We start from the raw sequence: 17,622 nt of genomic DNA, 5'->3' as shown, positions 1-17,622 counted from the left end.
ACACAGCCCGACAGCAGGGGACGGACACACAGCTGGGGACAAACATATCAGGGGACAGACACACAGTCCAACAGCAGGGGACGGACACACAGCAGGGGACGGACACACAGCCCAACAGGGGACAGACAGTCTGACAGCAGGGGATGGACACACAGCAGGGGATGGACACACAGCAGGGGACAGACACAACAGGGGATGGTCACACAGCTGGCCCAGCGTCGTTCACTGTTCGCGCCCTGGGAGGGTCGGCAGTGCCCTGTGGGTGCCCGAGCTGTTTGTCTGCAGGTCCAGACAGTGTGTGGACTAGTGCTCGGTGCTGGGGGGTCTGCGGCGGGCCTGCTACTTCCCAGTCCGGGGAGCCTAGCGCTGGACCAGTGGTGGGGCAGGCTGGCCAGGGGCGCACGCACCCTCCCGCTCAGCCAGGTCCGCCCACTTTGGACAGAGGCGAGCGAATAAAAGTTCCTTCCTCTGCCCCTTGGCTGTTCTCTGAGCAACAGGGGGTCCCACACAGCGGTGGTCAACTTGGTTGGGTGTGAAGGGCTGGCTGGACACAGGCCTGAAGCACCCAGGGGCTCGGTCCAGGCAGGCACATCTGAGTGTGCAGGAGAAACCAGAAGTCTGCACTGGTCAGGGAAGTGGTGTGACACAGAGGTGAGTGACCGACCGAGGCACGTTGTTCTAAACTGCTACGTCGGCTGACTGTCTGGTGGGAAGTTGCCCCACCGCATAACTACTCCCGGGCCGCGGCCCACACGGCTCTGCCCCCAGGCTGCTGGGCGACCTCGGGTCAGCAGTGTCCTCAGCCCTGCGGCTGTCGGACCCGTGAGGGCCGTGCGATGTGGGGACAGAGCCTCCCGAGGCAGAATCTGGGGACCCGCCCGGGAGGGGAGGCCTGGGGTAGCAGCGAGGGGTACCTGCTTCTTGAGCTTCTTGGTGGAGTGGTAGTCAACCAGGGCCACGGAGAGGACCACCACGTGGTCACTGCCCACCAGCGCCAACAGCACCCCCGTGTCGGTAACGGGGCGGATCCGAGCCACGACCTCTATCTGCCAGGTTGCTTCCATGCTGACGTCCGCGGATGTCTGGGCTGCGGTGAGGGCCGCACATCAGAAGGTGATCCAGGCGGGGCCGGCCGGGGTGAGTGGGGGTGGCAGCCGTCGGCCCCGCCTTGCTGTGGAGGCCACGGGACAGCCTGTCCCCAGGGAGCCGACCACTGGGGAGCATGTGGGCCCCCGGGGGTGGCTGTGTCCTCGCTGGCTGCCAGCGCCTGACCCACCATGTGCCCCATGGGCCGTGGGCGCCCCTCCCTGGCATCCCCCCTTCCTCTCCTGCAGGACACACTGGAGCGCCCGGCCCTCAACCCCACGGCATCTCACCTGCACCCTTCAGGGGGCTCGACCAAGTCAGACGTGCTTGGAAGACCTTAGAAGGCAAGCAGCACCACGCGCCCTTCTTAGACCCCACGGCTTCACGCCGTGAGCGCAGCATGGCCACCACTTTACCCCTCACTTGGGCGCCTGTGTCTACGTACGTGACGTATGAGTGATAGGACGCACGAGCGTCCGAGTGGAAGACGTGTAGGGTATCCCTACGGATCTTGCACGGACAGTTCCAGAAAACATTTTGGTAGAAAGGGCTGGACCGTGGTTCTCTGGGGGCAAATACAATGCACATTTCCTCCATACACTTGAATCGTCTGCTGACGGCAACACGCGAAGACACCCTCCGCCCCATGGCTTGGGTGCGTCTGTCTCAGAGACTGTCAGCGTCCCGACGAAGGAGCCCGTTCGGGAGGGTGATGCCGGAGCAGGGGCTGCATCCATGGGAGCTCAGACGACCTTGCCGCAGGTGGGCTGGCGCCGAGGTGAACCATGACCTGGGTTCCACTGGACTGCGAGCACCCTGAACCATCTGTGGGTCTCCCGGCCCTAAGTGGGGTCTGCTATGGTCCGTTCCTGATAATTGTCCACTGAATTGAATGCACGCAGAACTGGAAAAAGCAGCCAAAAAACCAAAAACAAAACCAAAAAAACCAGCGATCTTCCCTGTGGCCAAGTGTTGCCTTTATTTCCATCAGAGGAGAGGAGTGTTTCCTGGCACCGAGTTTTCCTGTGACGGGACCAGGTGCATGGTGTGGTCGGAAGTGCTTCCGATGCTGGGGCCTTGGCTGTGCCGGGGGCCTCTTGGGGTGGGGGGGAGTGAGGTCTCCCACCTCCAACTGCTGCTGGGTACAGACTCTGGGACATCCCAAGGAGGCTCTTCTGAGTTATAAAATGGTATCGTTGGAGGTTTATTAAAAATGCATAGACTTCTAAATACCCTCTGGCCTTTGCTGTCATAGAACTGACTGACAAAGCCAGCTGCAGAATCGTGCGCGGACCATGGTGCTCCACGTAAGGGGACACGCCACTGCGGATTCTGCCCAGGCCTGTGTCCCAGCACAGGAAGTGGGGATGATGCTTCGAGGAAAGGTCATGAAGTGCTTTACAGGCGAGATTTTATATTAAATATTATGATGATGTTCTAGATTTTCCTGTATAACCATGAAAACTAAAGGAATAACATGTGTATTGTATTGGGTGGTTCTTTTCTCGGTAATACCTTTAATGGCACAAGAAGGGTTTTGACCATTAAAGCAAAGATAGAGAGGGGTGGTGACCCCAGGTCTTGAGGGGATGGCCGCCTCACTAAGGAAGGAGGAGCAGGCCCCGTGTCCTCTGAGCCCGGGGGCCCACAGGTGCTGGAGTGGACGCGTGGGGGAGTGCTGTGGAAGGGGGTGTGGCCCCCGTCCTCTTGGAGAGGCGGTGTGGGTTGTAATTTAACACAACCAGCTCGCCATTTGGGAAGAGAGGGGCTGCGAGCGCCACGTGGACAGAGGCAGGGCAGAGCCTGGGATGGCCCTGGGGAGCAGCCGCTGCAGCCCCCTGGGAGCCTGTCTGCACCAGGGTGTTGGCCAGAGGCGGGGAACAGAGGCGCCTTAAGGGCCACCAGACAGACAGCCTCTGGACGTGGGCTGCGTGGCAGGGACCTGGGCCGTGAACCCACCAGAGACCCCACACGGCCACGCGCCTGGACATTTCCCTGGGCCCCGTACACGGCTGTCCTCGCTCTCCAGGCACAGTGACCATTAAGGGCTCCAGCGCATGAGTGCTCCAGAATCAGGGTTAATTTTAAAGCTAACTAAGGGAAGGATTAGGGAAAATCCACGGAGCCCAGAGTCAGACAATAGAACTGCTTAGCCGTCACCACGACCCGCGCTGTTCATGGGATTCACGCCAGCATCCGAGAGCTCCCACAGCCTGGTGATTCAGAACGTCAATTCGTGCAACGTAAAGTGTGTGTTTAAGTGACTGCTCCTTGGTCAGCGTGTTAGGGTTATGAGTTTTTACAGTAAAGTGAATTTGGTAATAAAAGGAAAGAGGCTTGTGTTTTGTGCTAAGGAAGGACGGGCCCTGCGTTCCAGAGGTGGGAGGGCCTCCGGCCAGCCCCCGGCCCCCTGCAGCCCCTCTCGCTACACGACGGCCAGATGTCCACTGGGCGTGGGCTCAGGGCAAGGGGCCCTCGACCGCCCGCCCCACCTCCTCGGCTGTGCGTGGACGTCACGGGAGCTTCAAGAAGGGCTGTTCCTGCAGGTGTGGCTTCTTCCCCCTGCGTGCCCTCAACGTTGGCGGGGCCGGACCCAGCTCTGCCGAGAGCCCCAGGGTCCTGGCAACACGGCAGGGCCGGCCACCACCCCTGCTCCTCTGGTTCTTCCCTTCAACACCTGAGCCCGCTGGAGTCCTAGAGGCAGCCACCTGCCATCTCTGGATGCTGCCCCTGTTTCCTCACAAGGCTCTGGTGACTGCAAGCAGAGCTTGGACAAACCTAAGCTCATCTTGTCCGAGGACGTTCTGCAAGCATCCCCTCAGACCCTTCCGTCCCACCTGCCTGCCCACCCCCAGCTGTCCCAGCGCAAGCAAGGTGGACATCTGTTCCCATCGGCCATTTCTTCCTCGCCGGCTCACTGGAAACCCTGACTGGGAGCAGCCACCCTGAGCGGCAGGCCCAGCCCGTGGGGTCATCAGCTTATCCTGGACACCGCTGTCCGAGGAAGCTGTTTCTGCTTTGTCTATTTGCCCTGCATACTGTGCAGAAGCACGACCACGGCCGTGCCCACGTCGGAGCTGAGACTTACTGTAATCCAGGCTGTAGAAGGCAAACCCGCTCCCGGGGTAGAAGGACCCTTTCTCCGTCACAGAGAAGCACTGCATCTTGGGGTTTGCTTTCACCGTCTCTTGGATGGTGGTGTCTTCACCATTTAGCCAGTTCCAGCTCCTCATACAGCCGTCCAGACGGGGGTTTATCTGGAAGGACAGAGAAATCCCAGTGGTTTCCCAGGACCACGTAGCCACATCACAGGCTCCCAGACACCACGGCGGGAGGCCATGTGGCTGGTGCCACCCTGGTCACACGCTCAGGCGTGTGCAAATCTACTGCAAAATGGACAAGTCCTACTTGCGGAGACTGTTTATTTCCGGAAAGGGCTCCTCACTGGACAGAATGAGTCCTTGCACTCACGTGGGTCCTCTTCCCAAGCAAGGTAAGGATGTCGTGCACCCTTTATGGATGCCCACCTTTTCTGGCTGCATTGGGTTTGCCCACTCACTCCCAAAGCAGAGCGCTGACCGCCCACTGGAAGGATGTGGACGAGGGTACACATGGTGCCTGGTACCTCTGGAAATGTGAGTCTGGGGGCTGAGCGGCTAATTCCAGTGCACCATGAACTTGCTACATGGTTTAGAGCAAATTGGGTCACCCTTGCCTGGTCGGTAAAATGAGGAGGTGTAAACAGCAACTGTGGGACCCCTGGAATGGGGTCTGATGCCCCAGGTTGTATACAAGACATCATCCTCCACCCCTGCAGGGAGGACCAGGCCAACACCTCCCACCAGAGGAACGTCAAAGTGCCCGTGACCCGCTTCTCCCATTTGTGTGGGAATCATCATCACAGGGTGGAGGATTCTGGCCCTGGCCATCCACATGCTGGGTGACGGAGGGATCCTGACGAGGGTGAGGGCTGAGGCCGGGCAGGGCTTTGAGGGATGACTAGTACTGACCTCCCCGTTAGTCTTTCTCCCCTGTGGAAATCCCGGCAGGGTTAACAACCCAAATGCTCTTGGGAATTGTCCAAAAAAGTTGACCGTTCCTTTTGGTAAAGAATAATTTCATTGTGTTTTATCTCCACTGCAAAACAGGCATTTTTATTATTGCTTCAGATGAAAACTCAAGGGAGTCTCACAGGGACACTTGGTGCATCCGGGAAACCGCTGCCTGAGCGTGGTGAGCGCGAAACACGGCAGCTCGCGGCCACGCCTGTCCTCCGTGGGAGCCTGGGCTCCCACACCGCGGCTAAGGACAGTACTCACAGGCTGCACCAGGTCCTTCTCCTTGAAGGGAATGCCTCCCACGGTAAGATTCAGATGGTACAGCCCTCTGTCCAGCTGAAACAGATCCCCGGCCACCGCTATCTTCATGACAGCGTCCTTGTTCACCTTGACGACCAGATTCCGGTGCAGCTCCTCCACGGAGATCTGGAGAAGACCAGGGCCGTGAGGGGGGCGCACCTTGCAAAAGCGCCCCATCACCCCAGGGCAGGGAGCAACGTCGTCGCCTGCACTCTCGCTGTCCCCCGCGCCAACACAACCTCCCTCCAGGCCCTGACGGGCCCCCCAGCCTGGCTTCTCCCTTCACGCCTCCTCCACGTGGAGCCACTGGGGGCCACTCCTCCGGGCCCCTCCGGAGCTTCTCGAAGCCCCGCCACAATCTGCTTCCAGGGAGCGGGAATCCCGGCTGAAGCCACTGCCTCCCACTTTGGCGCTTCACTTCCCCTGTGCACAGCGGTGCCCCACTGAGGGCAGGAGGGCACGCTGCTGAATCCCAGCAGGTAATTAGGTGCCCGGCACAGACGGGATGCTGCTTGGGCGTGTGGATTCACTCCACAAGTTTGCATTCTTTCCTCCTTTCCATGCAGGAGAAGTAAAAACCCATCTCTCTACACTCTGTGTGTCCTCCTAGCCCCCAAAAGTCCATCAATTTCCTTTTTGGTTAACGTGGGAAACATGGAGGTGCGTGGGTCAGAGTGTGGTCAAGAGGGGGAGCAGGACGGCGTCAGGAGAGGGAGGACGGAGGGGCTGCTTCTGGGCTGACCCCACCCTGGGCAGCCAGTTCATGCCTCGGGTGGGGCAGCTGTACCAACTGGGTCATGCATCCCCCAGCTTCCTCACCGGGGCACTGCCTCCAGCCCCCTCCCTCCCTGGGGCCCCTCCTGCTGCCCGTGCAGAGCGCCTGGCCCCCGACCCCGAGGGCGGCCGCGACCCTCCGGCTCTGCTATGTTATCTGAGCTTTGCTGCCAGTGTCCCTCCCGCCGCTCTGGAAATACCTGTGCTTCAGGAGCTCGAGAAAGAAGGCAGCGGGCCTGACCACAGGATGGAGATTAGCAAACGTCCACGCTGTTTTTATTCAGAATTTCCCATTTTATCTGAACTTCCAAAGGGAAAAAGAATGCTTTTCTCTCTCAAGTGCTTACTTCTAAAAGCCCACTTCCAACCAGGGGCCTCTGAACTTCTGGAAGGCTCCTGCGTGTCACAGACTGCTGTGTTCTGGGCCTTGGGGTGCAGGTCAGGGCAGTGGTCTCAGCGGGACCGACAGGTCAGGCTCTGGGTGGGCAGGGCGTTCTCCAGAAGGATGCGCCCGCGTGTGAGTGTGTCTGGGTTTCTGCAGGAATGGCACAGGCCGCAGGAGCCGGGTCCCAGGATGGTGCAGACACACGGACATGGGAGCCGTGCCCAGACCTCAGCCCAGGGGCCCCAGCCTCAGCGCCACGGACATTCTGAACCGGACAGTTTTCTGCGGTGGGGCCTCCTGTGTGCTCCAGGGTGACCAGCAGCCCCCACAGCTCTTGGCAGCTATGAGGAACAGAACCGTCTGGGGACACAGCCCAGTGTCCCGGGGGAACAGCCTTGCTGAGACTGCAGCTCCTGACCCATCAACTGTGAACTTCCTGTGCGGTGTCCGCTAACTGCCGGGTGTGCAAATGCCAGGGCCCTCCCCCAGGAGCCCCCGACCCCGGCCGGCCTGGGGGGCGGTGGTGGCCACACTCACCGTCTGCCACATGCCGTGGTTGATGACAGGCCCACTGCTGGTGACGCGGCCGACACCGTGGTAACGGAGCTGTAGTTCCAGCCGGCCGGCTCGCAGGCCCAGCACGATCCAGGCGCTGTCTTGATGGCCTCCAGCAAAGAAGAGGACGCCTTCGGGGTCAAAGGTCCTGAAGTCGAATTCGGCGACCAGCCTGAGTGCCAGCACAAGAAACAAACAGGTGACACATGGACTGGCGGCTCACGGCCTCCTGCCCCATGAGACCCAGACAGACGGGGAAGAACAGCAGGTGTGCGGGCAGCCTGGGACGCTTTCCTGGGTGACAGAAGCAGCGCCCCCGCAGTGGCGGGCTCCCATGCTGACCCGGAGGCCCAGAGCTGGAACCGTGCTGCCGTGGCTGGGCAGGGACTGGGCTGACCGCCAGGACCACTGGGGTGCTGCCCGGGGCATGGCCTGGGGGTCTGCGGTCCCCAGAAGTGTCGGGCCGGCCATCCCTTGGGCTCCCGTCCACTGTGCTTTGCTCTGCCCTGCGTGAGCTGCCTCTCACCTGGTGGGCTTCAGCCTTTTGAAGCGCAGTCTGATCACGGGCGTCCCGCTGAACATGCGGCCCAGGTACAAGGACTTCATGCTTTTGGCCACATCGAAAGGCACGCAGGGCAAAATATCCTGTGGGATGGGAACAAGGGGTGTCAGGCGGGGCGCCCCCGGGACAGCCCCTCCCAGTCACAGGGGTCTGTCAGGACGCAGTGGAGCCCCGTGTCTGCCGCTCTGCTGGCCGGGCTCTGACCGAAACCCAGAGCCTGTTACAGCCCAGAGACCGGCAGGTGTGAGCCGAGCGGGGGTCCAGCCGGTGAGTCAGGAGACTCTGACTGCACACGTGTCCCAGAGCCCGAGCACGTGGACAGGGAGGGCAGTGTGTGCTCTGGGCGCAGGCCACCGGGTCACTTGTGGGTGGGGAGCTGCCCTCGAGATGTCATGCATGGGACAGACATCCTGTCTTGCACCGCCACCGGCCCCAGGGACACCAGGTTTTCTGGTGGCCCCGTTTCCCTGAGGACACTACCTCGCAGGTGTTCATGTCCGGGGACAGCTTGAGGCCTCCACGCCCGTCACAGTGGCAGGTGTAACCCCCTGGGGAGTTGACGCAGGCCTGCTCACAGCGCCCGTCCGCACACTCGTCCACATCTGCCACCACAAGGGAGACAGGCAAACTTCACCATGTGCAGCGCCCACGCCATCTCTCCGATCATGCCCATGGTGTGCTCACCGTGAAAATGAGCTCCAGAGCGTGTGACTCAGGAGGCACCCACCCCAGGCCACACCCTGCGCTCCCCCAGCTCTGCAGCCACGTGCAGGGCTGGTCAGTGGTCTCTTCCTCTGCTTCTTCTCCAGCTGAAGGAACAAGCTACCAGGTCAGTGCACAAACCACGTCTATGCAGTTCTTGGCTTGAGGGTCTGAAGGGTCTGGTGCCGTTGGCAGGTGTCCCTGCGGCTGCTTCAGGGGCCCAAGGGACACCCTGCAGGGAACACGGAGGAGGGTGTGGAGGGTGTGCAGGCTGGGGCCACCCCACTTTCCCCTTGGAAGGGAAGGGCAGGAAGACTGGTAAGAAAACAAGCCCTCTCTGTGCTCACGGGACACAGGAAGTGCTCATTAGCTGTCCCCAAACACAGCAGGTTGACCTGAGGGTTGGCTAGAGGTTCATCTGTCACAGTGGCACAGGGGTCCCTCCTCCTCAAATCTTTACTGTGTCCGCGGCAGTTTGGAGAAGGTGCCTTGTTGCATGAAGAGGCACCTGGGGATGCATATGTGTATGGTATGCACACATGGGTGATGTGTGTGCAAATGCGTGGGCACGCACACACATATACACAAGCTTGTATGTGTTCACAGGTGTGTGCACATGCATGTGTTACCCATGCGTGTGATGTGTGCATGGATACGTACATGAGCACACACAGGTGTGCACATGCATGTGTTACCCACGTGTGTGACACATGCATGGATGCATACACGAGCCCACACGTGTTCACAGGGGTGTGTGCACATGCATGTGTGTTAGCCTCATGTGTGATGTGTGCATGGATGTGCACACGAGGCCACACGTGTTCACATGTGTGAGTGTGTGCACACGCATGTGTGTTAGCCACATGTGTGATGTGTGCATGTGCTGTGTGTGCATGGATATGCACACGAGCCCACACGTGTTCACAAGTGTGAGTGTGTGCACACGTATGTGTGTTAGCCACATGTGTGACGTGTGCATGTGCTGTGTATGCATGCACACACGAGCCCACGAGTGTGTGCACACACGTGTGTTAGCCACATGTGTGACGTGTGCATGTGCTGCGTGTGCATGGATGCGCACACGAGCCCACACATGTTCACATGTGTGTGCACACGCATGTGTGTTAGCCACATGCGTGACGTTGCATGTGCTGTGTGTGCATGGATGCATACACGAGCCCACACGTGTTCACAGGTGTGAGTGTGTGCACACACATGTGTGTTAGCCACATGCGTGACGTGTGCATGTGCTGTGTGTGCATGGATGCGCACACGAGCCCACACGTGTTCACATGTGTGTGCACACGCATGTGTGTGCACATGCATGTGTGTTAGCCACATGCGTGACGTTGCATGTGCTGTGTGTGCATGGATGCACACACGTGTTCACAGGTGTGAGTGTGGCATACGGCGTGCATGTGTGTGGAGGGGTACCTTGGCAGATCTTCTCCTGGGAGCTGAACGCATAACCCGCGTCACAGAGGCAGGAATAGGAGCCTGGCAGGTTCCTGCAGTGCGCCTCCCCACAGGCACCTCCATTTGCACACTCATCCACATCTGCAAGAGAAAGCAGAGCACTTGACCAGGGCTGTTTCCGCCAGTGGCCAGTCCACGGCTGGTCAGGGAGGTGCTGCAGTGTGAGCCACAGCCTTGGGCGGCGCTCAGCTCAGCTCCTGGGCTGCCTAGGCCCTCCTCCCCTCGCTCCATCTGCTGGACCCTGCAGCCCCAGGCTCAGGCGTGGGGGGCGGGGGGCGTTTCCGACCGGGATCCCAGGTGACAAGGTTGACCTCGGACCGGTGGATAGGGCTGTGCTTGCGCAGGGGGTGAGTGCTCAGGCACAGGAAGGTGAGGGAGGACTCCCCGGGGCCTCCTGAATGGAGGTGCCCCTGGTCCCTGGAGCCCCACACAACAGGCCCCTCTGATGGAAATCAAACACCACAGTAATGATCAATTATCGAGGCTCTTCCGGAGGCTCCATCCATTCTGCCACCTTGGCAAACAACAAGTCCAAAACCTCTGCAGTTAAAAACCCATTTCCGCCAGGGACAGAAGGGGTGTCTAGAAAGTGCAATTATGACTTCAAACAACACGGATTCCTCAGACAGCGAATAACCCCTGTGTCACGGAGCCTCACAATGATCCCTAACTCCTTACGAGGGCAGCTTACCAACAAACACAGGCTCTCCAACACGAAAACCCTAGCATGTCGCTCACCGACCGTGGGAAAAAGCCAGGCAGCAACAGGTGCCCCCCAGAGGCAGTGTGAACGCCGCTGGGTTCACTCTGTCCGTCTGCCTCTGAGCCTCTGTTTCAGCCCAAGAGCCAGGCTGAGCCAGCCCCACGTCCAGGAGCTCAGGAGCCTCCGCCCGTCAGCAGGTGGGTGCTGGCTCCTGACGGGCACTGGCCACACCTGGGGGGACACCGCCCTTGGGCAGGCACCGCGCTCACACTTGGGCTGCAGGACACGGGCCCCGCACAAAGGATGCCTGGTTAGCGTGAAGCTCTCCGAACCCAGCCTGCGAGACGCCGCCGCGGCAGCAGGTCTCCCTCAGCCTCAGCCGCTGCACAGAAGCTCACCAAAGCCCCCGCAGCACTTGTGGTGGCGGGAGGGCCCGAGAGCCTGCGTGTCCCCAAATCCCAGGGCCCTGCAGGATGGCCGGCGGCAGCACCAGGGAGGGCCTCCTGTCCTTGCCTTGTTCCAGCACATCAGGGCATCCCAGGCCGTCCCCTCCCCACAGGAAACGGTGCACGAAGCTCTGGACCCCACGTGCCCACTCGGCCCCACGCCACCCCGGCTTCTTCTCCCACACTGGCCATCAGCCACGGCCACAGAGCCATGATGGGTGGGGCTGGGGGCCCATGGGGCCGAGCAATGTCCGAGGGCCCCGTGACCCCAGGCTCTTGGCCCCTGCACCCTGCACCCTGCCAGCACTTGGCCCGTTAAGTTGCTGCTGTCCGACCATTCGCCACAGAGCACAGTGACCGGGAGAGCTGATGCAGCACACAGGGCATGGCCTTGGCACCGGGCAGAGGCACAGAGAGCCTAGACCCAGTCCTGTGTGGCCCTGTGGCCCCAAACAGGCCCTGCTCCCTGTTGCCCCACTCACCCCGGGGCCTCATTGGCTCTCCCCCAGGAGAGGCCCCACCCGGCCCACCTCCCTGCCACACGGCTTGGAGATCCCTTCCTGCAGCCGAGGAGAGACAATGGAGAGGCCCGAGTCCCTGTCTCAGGATGCTGGGGGGCTGTAGAAGTGGGGTGCAGCGACCCCACTGCCCCCTTCCCAGCATCTCAGGGTCTGATCGAGGAGAAGATGGAAAGTCCGTACCACAGTGACAAGGCTCCTCGTTCCCCACAGCCTCCTCCTTTGGCTGGGTCTGGGGTCCAGGGTCCCCAGAGAAACAGGTGATGGTCAAGAGGAAGGGTGTACGTGAGCTGGTATCGGCAGGCACACCCTGAAACCTGGCAGCGGAGGTGGGCACCTGCCATCACGCTCATCATGAATCAGTCATGCTACGGAGAGCGGCCGCCGAACCCGCGGGTGCAGGACCCCGCCGCCCTGTCCTGCACGTGGCGCCGAGGGGAAGGGCGCTGGGAAGCAGGGCATCCCTCAGGCTCTCTCACACACCACAGACTTGGTGAGTGGGTGGGAAGTAGACTTCTGCCTCTCAGGGGCTTCCGAGGAGGCTAGAGCAGGACTTCCCGCGTGGCACTCAGCACCATCAGCCACTGGCCCCGAGGACGCTCCGGCAGCACGGCGCCCCGCACGCGAACTGAGGGCTGCAGAGAACAGGGATCCGGAGGCCACTGGGCGAATGTGTTCAGTCCTTGTGCCCAACATGGGGACGCCCTCGGCCGCTCTCACAAACGTCCCTTTCTTCTGGCCTCGGGACCAGCCGGCAGCTCTGGGAAGGGGGCCCCTCGTCCTGTCCGACTCAGAGGTTCACCTGTGGCGCTGGCCACCGCGTGAGCCTTCTCCTGAGGCTGCTTCTCCCTCAGCCCTCTGTCCCACCCCCAGGTAGGCGGGTAGCACCGAAGAAAGGTCCAGGTTCTCAGGGACACGCCAGCAGTGGATGCCAGCAGGTCTGTGTCGGAGGGCAGGGGCGGGGGCGGCGAGGGTGAGAGCCCCCGGTAAAGTGGGCTGCCCTTCTTTTGCAGACTTTCTGGGGTGGTCAGGGCGCGGGGCCACGGGGCCCCCAGACTGAGGGAGGGCTGAGTTGCTTCTGCTTTGCTCAGTGGACAGCAGGCCTCTGCCGGAGGGAAGCGGGTGTCGGGGCCCTGGGGAAGCAAGCCGGGCGGGCGTGGACAGGCGCGCCTCCCAGGTCAGAGGAAGGCTCTGCTCCCGCCCCAGCCCGTCTGGGCTTCCGGGGCTCCGTCCTGGGCTCCGGTCACACGGATGCATGCAGCTGCTTCCCCTTCCTGGGGCAGCAGGGGAGGTCTCCTCAGCTGGGCTGGCCGGTCCTCAGACCCCGGTGAGTCATCCTGTGCCGGGTGCTGGGGCAGCTCCCGTGGCCGCTGACATGCCCGGACATGTGCTCTGCAGGCTGCCCTCCACCCTCTTCCCGCCCTCCTAGAGCCTCTCTCAGAGGAGCACACGGGACTGCCAACTTCAGCAATCTGGTCATCGGGCTGACTCTGGCAACTTGGCAACTGCACAAACAACAAGGGGAGGAGCGGGGGGTGGGCACAGGGAGGCAGGGAGGGGCTCGCAGCCCGGGCGTTACCTCGGCAGGTCCTGCCGTCGGGGGAGAGGGCGTAGCCGCTGTAGCAGGCGCAGTGGAAGCTGCCCGGCTTGTTGAAGCATATTTGGTTGCAGCCCCCGTTCTGCTGGCTGCACTCATTCACATCTGGACACAGGACACAGAGAGACTGGGGAGTGCCCGGAGCTGACACACGACCCCCAGGGGGCACGCGTCTGTGCCGTGGGCAGGAGGGCAGAGGGAGACCCCGCAGCACTGGGGGTGGTGATGGCCCTCGGGGCCAGCTCCGTGCCCGCAGTGTGCACGGGCGGAGGGCGGGGGCTGAAGAGGGTGGATCTGGCCAGACTCAGCCTGCCGAGTCCCACATGCGCAGCCCCCCTGCCGCCCGGGGTGGCTCGGCACCGCCGTGAAGGGGCCACCCGAGGTAACCAGGTCCTGGGCATCCCCCCCCGCCCCCCACTGCAGATAGGGAGGCTGGCCGTGAAACTCTCTCGTCCCCAGACACCAAGCCCCCTGGGGCAGCCCAATGGTGGCTCCTTCCTTCATTCCAGGCCGCCAGCAGCAGCCGATGCTTCTCAAACTGGACAGCACCCAGCGCTTGGGGGCAGAAGCAGGGCCTTCCCACACTGTCTGAATATTCCTGCTCTCGGGGGCTGGAGGGGCCCCGGGGGCATCCCTGCCCCTGCTCTCCCTCCGCCCCTGAGTGGCCAGGTCCCCGGACAGCCTGGGATTCCTGCCTTAGCTGGAACAAGCCCCCTGTGTCCCCGGGGGCGGGGCAGGCTGGAAACAGAGGGAGGGGCCACAGCCCCTCCCCCAAGAGTCCCGCCACCCGGCCCGTGGCTGCAGGGCCCCCTCACCTCTGTCACAGAGCCGCCCGCCCCAGCCGGCCCTGCACTGGCAGTAGAAGTTGCCCATGAGGTCCTGGCACATTTGGGTCCCCTTCTTGTCGCAGGGGTTCGGGGAACACTGGTCAGGCAGGTCTGCATCAAAAGAAAGGAGAAAAGGGTCAGCTGGGAGGGAGCAGCTCAGGGGTGGGCACGAGGCAGGCCCAGGCTGGTGGCACAGACCCCACCTCCGGGCAGGAGGGCAGTCCTGGGAAAGGCTGGCCAGACCCTTGTCCGGGTCCAAGAAATCCAGGTCAGCTCAGAGGGAGTGGCCACCTGCCCATCGGGCAGGGCCTGGTCCGACTCCATACGCTCTGACCTCACAAGGAGCAGGCCCACTGACCCCTGGCTGACCCGAGGGGTCACATGAGGAACACACCCCCACCTTCCCAGGCCAGGCACCCTGTCCACTCAAACCCTACCACCGACCTTTGCCAACGCCCTCCCCCGCCAGGGCTTGGCTGCTGCAGGAGCACCCCCACACCCGTCACTGGATGGGGGGCTGCCCTGGCCCTTCCAGAGAGGGGTGCCAGCCGGTTTGCTCTGACCCCCTTGCTCGGGCGGCGGTCTGCCCGGCCCAGAGCATCAATCACCGAACAATTTCCACCTGCTTTAGGGGCTATGGTTGAGACTGTCACATGGAGCGCCTTCCAGGGGCTCAGTGTGTGAAGAGCTTCGCATAGGCCGCTGAGGCTCCAGCTCCCAGGGACCATCCCCGACCTCAGAGGCTGAGGCAGAGCCCCACCCATGGGCAGCCGCACGTTCCAGGGTGCTGGAGGTGGACAGCAGAGCTCCAAGAATCCTCTGCTGGGCTATGGCAGGTGGGCAGGCAAGGAGGGACTCCTCTGTCCCGGAGCTGCTCAGCCCGAAGCCGCGGGGGCAGAGAATGCCAGGCCGGCCAGGCAGGCAGGCCGTAGGGAGAGGGCCAGCCCTGAGTCTCTGAAGCTCACCCCCCCGACCAGGTCTCTGGAAATCTCAACGAGGGAGCTGATGCCTGACATCTGTCTGTCTGCACTGCCCTCGGGCACAGACCGGCCTCCGCCACACCCACCGTGCCCTTCACACAGCAGGCCCACGAGATCTCCGGCTCCAGATCAGCCTGCTCGTTGTCCCTCCCAGCCCCTGTGTGGGTGTGCTCATGCCTTTGTTGCTTGACAAGCCGTGGCCGCCCTTCCTGTCACGCCCGTGTGGACAGTAAACAGCTCGAGGTGGCTCTGTGGGCTCCCGTTTCTGTCCTGTCCTCCAGTGTGGACACGTGCCTCGTCCAGCCCCTGGACAGCACAGGGTCCATGGCTAAGGTCCAAACCGAGGGCCAGCATGAAGGGGAAGGTGACACCCGAGCGCTTACGGCCACCTCGAGATCCCTTCAGCTGCAGTGACAGTCGTGGCAAATCCGGCTACTCTGGGTGGTTGTCACCGGAGGGCCACGAGGACACTTCCCCAGCAGCCCTACGGACTGTGGCCTCCCAGGCCGACTGGCTGATACCCATCCCCAGGCCCGGGCGAGGGGCCGGCCCGGCCGTGGAGGGCAGGTGACACCCGGGACTGGCCCAACCCAGCCACAGGACATTCTCACCCCGCGTCCGCCTCTCCAGGGCCACGCGTCCTACAGGACCCCCACCGGGTACAAACACTTCCGTCATATTTACGAAGTGACTGGCCCATCGCAACCATGCAGTGGGTGGGTCGCGGTGGAGAGGCTTGTCTGGCTCCGTGTTGGCATTCCAGCTTTTCCCTCTGCCCGAACCAACAGGGCCACCGAGAGCCCAGAGCTCAGGCCTGTGTCCGTCCCGCGGGGAGGCTGGCCAGGTGGGCACTCACCACCAATTCATCTCTTCTTTCCTAAAATGACTGACATTTCCAGCCTGACGCCAGGACTGGGCTCTGAATTTCTGCCACAGGGCTTGGCCCTGGTCCTCGGCAGCGAATTCCCAGCAGGGCCACATCTGGGCCTCGCCGGCCCTGCAATCCCCAGACCCCCCAGGTCTCCTGCCCACCCTTGGCAGCGTGACTCAACACTCCGCCGAGCTGCGTCCTTTTGTCCCACGCAGGTCTGTGACCTGTCAGGGAGGGTCCCACTTCTCGGGGAATCTGCATACTGGCCTGCATCCTAACAACTGGGACCACGTCTGTCAACGGGTTCCTCTTGTGGCAAGTGTTGGCCAAACACAGCGTCCCCAAGGGCTTTGTGACACTTGCACAGTTGTTTTTGGCAGGGCGAGGGAAATGCCTTCTACCCGCACGCAAGTAGGAATGGGCAGGAATGAGGAAATGGGGTCTGGGAACAGTGCATCCCACAGCTGCCCAGGGGCCTGGCAGGTCGGCCCTGCGGTCCCCACGCCGCCGGACTGGCTGCACCGCGGGTTACTCTCTGGAGCGCAGAAGGGCCAGGGAGGGTGAGGTCAAGCCCAGCGCCGAAGGACTCTGAGGGCAGGAGGGGTCGTGTGCCGGGTCCTGGCCACTTGCTCACAGCAGGAGCCTGGAGGGGCCCCTGAGGGAGGGAGGGCAGGCGGATGGTATGTGTCTCCACTTGACATACTTGGTTAAAGAGTTAGTTATTTCACAAGTGCGTAACCGTGCATTTGGCACAAGGGCTGGTTAACTTTGGAATTTGCCTAGAATGCCTAAACCTCTCTAATGAAACCTCAGGGTCCCCGCATTCAGGGGCCGAGACCAACTTCTGCGGGGCGGCCTGGGGTTTGGCTCTGGGGGTGGGGGGCGGGCAGGGCGTGCCTCCTTCCTGAGCGGCAGGCCTCGGGGCCTCGTCCCCAGTAAGGATGGCGCTGCATTTGTGGGGTGCCCCAGGCTTCGGAGAATTGACGGGCACCCATGGAGGACAGCGTGCCTGGCCCAGGGGCAGGATGGAGAGGCCAGGCGTGGGAGGCAGCGTCCTGGTCAGCTGGGAGCTCACACAGCATGGCGATGGCACGAGATCTGTCCTCCTAATGGCAGCTCAGGAACACCCCTTCCTTCCACACCCTGGCCACCTGCCACCGGGACAGAAACCTCAAGCCCATTCAGAGCGAATCGTTGCTGTTTGAATAATTCGAGTCCCTCTAACACCACAAGATCTCTCACGTGGGCACGACATGGCCCAGGATTGTTGCGGCCTCCCTTTGAGCAAGAGCTCGATGATTTTACGTCCTCACGTGGTCAGGAGGCATGAAGCACCAGGTAATTGTTTATAATCTCTGGAAAAGCACAGTCTAAAACCCAGGAACTAAAACTATCTAATCAATTTGGATACATAATTTCAAAGGAAGAAACTGGTTTAGCAAATTGACAACAATAAAAAAAATTGCTAAAAACAAAAAGCCGAAATGACACAAAGCTAAAACTGCGAAAACCCCACCCCCTAATGTCTGCCTAAAGCCCCATTGAGGTCACTTCGGCCCTTGGAGGGGCCGAGGTCACAAGTTGACCCCATGGAGGCCGAGGTCACAGGTTGTCCCCAGGGAGACCAAGGTCACAGGTTGTCCCCACGAAGGCCGAGGTCACAGGTTGACCCCATGGAGGCCGAGGTCACAGGTTGTCCCCACGGAGGCCGAGGTCACGGGTTGACCCCACGGAGGCCGAGGTCACAGGTTGACCCCACGGAGGCCGAGGTCACGGGTTGAC

The 17,622-nt window shown here is 61.7% G+C and overlaps 1 protein-coding gene across 1 annotated transcript in view; it reads right to left on the bottom strand.

Moving 5' to 3' along the window:
- GAS6 (growth arrest specific 6) overlaps window positions 1-17,622 on the bottom strand; it is a 34,913-nt gene that overhangs the window by 2,605 nt on the left and 14,686 nt on the right. The window contains exons 5-13 of the mRNA XM_021696051.1: window positions 13,978-14,100; window positions 13,145-13,267; window positions 9,857-9,979; window positions 8,201-8,322; window positions 7,685-7,803; window positions 7,141-7,330; window positions 5,406-5,570; window positions 4,175-4,343; window positions 915-1,087 (exon numbers count right to left, since the gene is read on the bottom strand). Of these exons, the coding sequence (XP_021551726.1) occupies window positions 915-1,087; window positions 4,175-4,343; window positions 5,406-5,570; window positions 7,141-7,330; window positions 7,685-7,803; window positions 8,201-8,322; window positions 9,857-9,979; window positions 13,145-13,267; window positions 13,978-14,100 (1,307 nt within the window). The remainder of the gene's footprint in view (window positions 1-914; window positions 1,088-4,174; window positions 4,344-5,405; window positions 5,571-7,140; window positions 7,331-7,684; window positions 7,804-8,200; window positions 8,323-9,856; window positions 9,980-13,144; window positions 13,268-13,977; window positions 14,101-17,622) is intronic.

Source organism: Neomonachus schauinslandi, chromosome 3 (genome assembly GCF_002201575.2).
Source record: "Neomonachus schauinslandi chromosome 3, ASM220157v2, whole genome shotgun sequence".
Lineage (NCBI taxonomy): Eukaryota > Metazoa > Chordata > Mammalia > Carnivora > Phocidae > Neomonachus > Neomonachus schauinslandi.
Note: the sequence above shows the minus strand (reverse complement) of the source record. Positions and strands in the feature narration are given on the sequence as shown.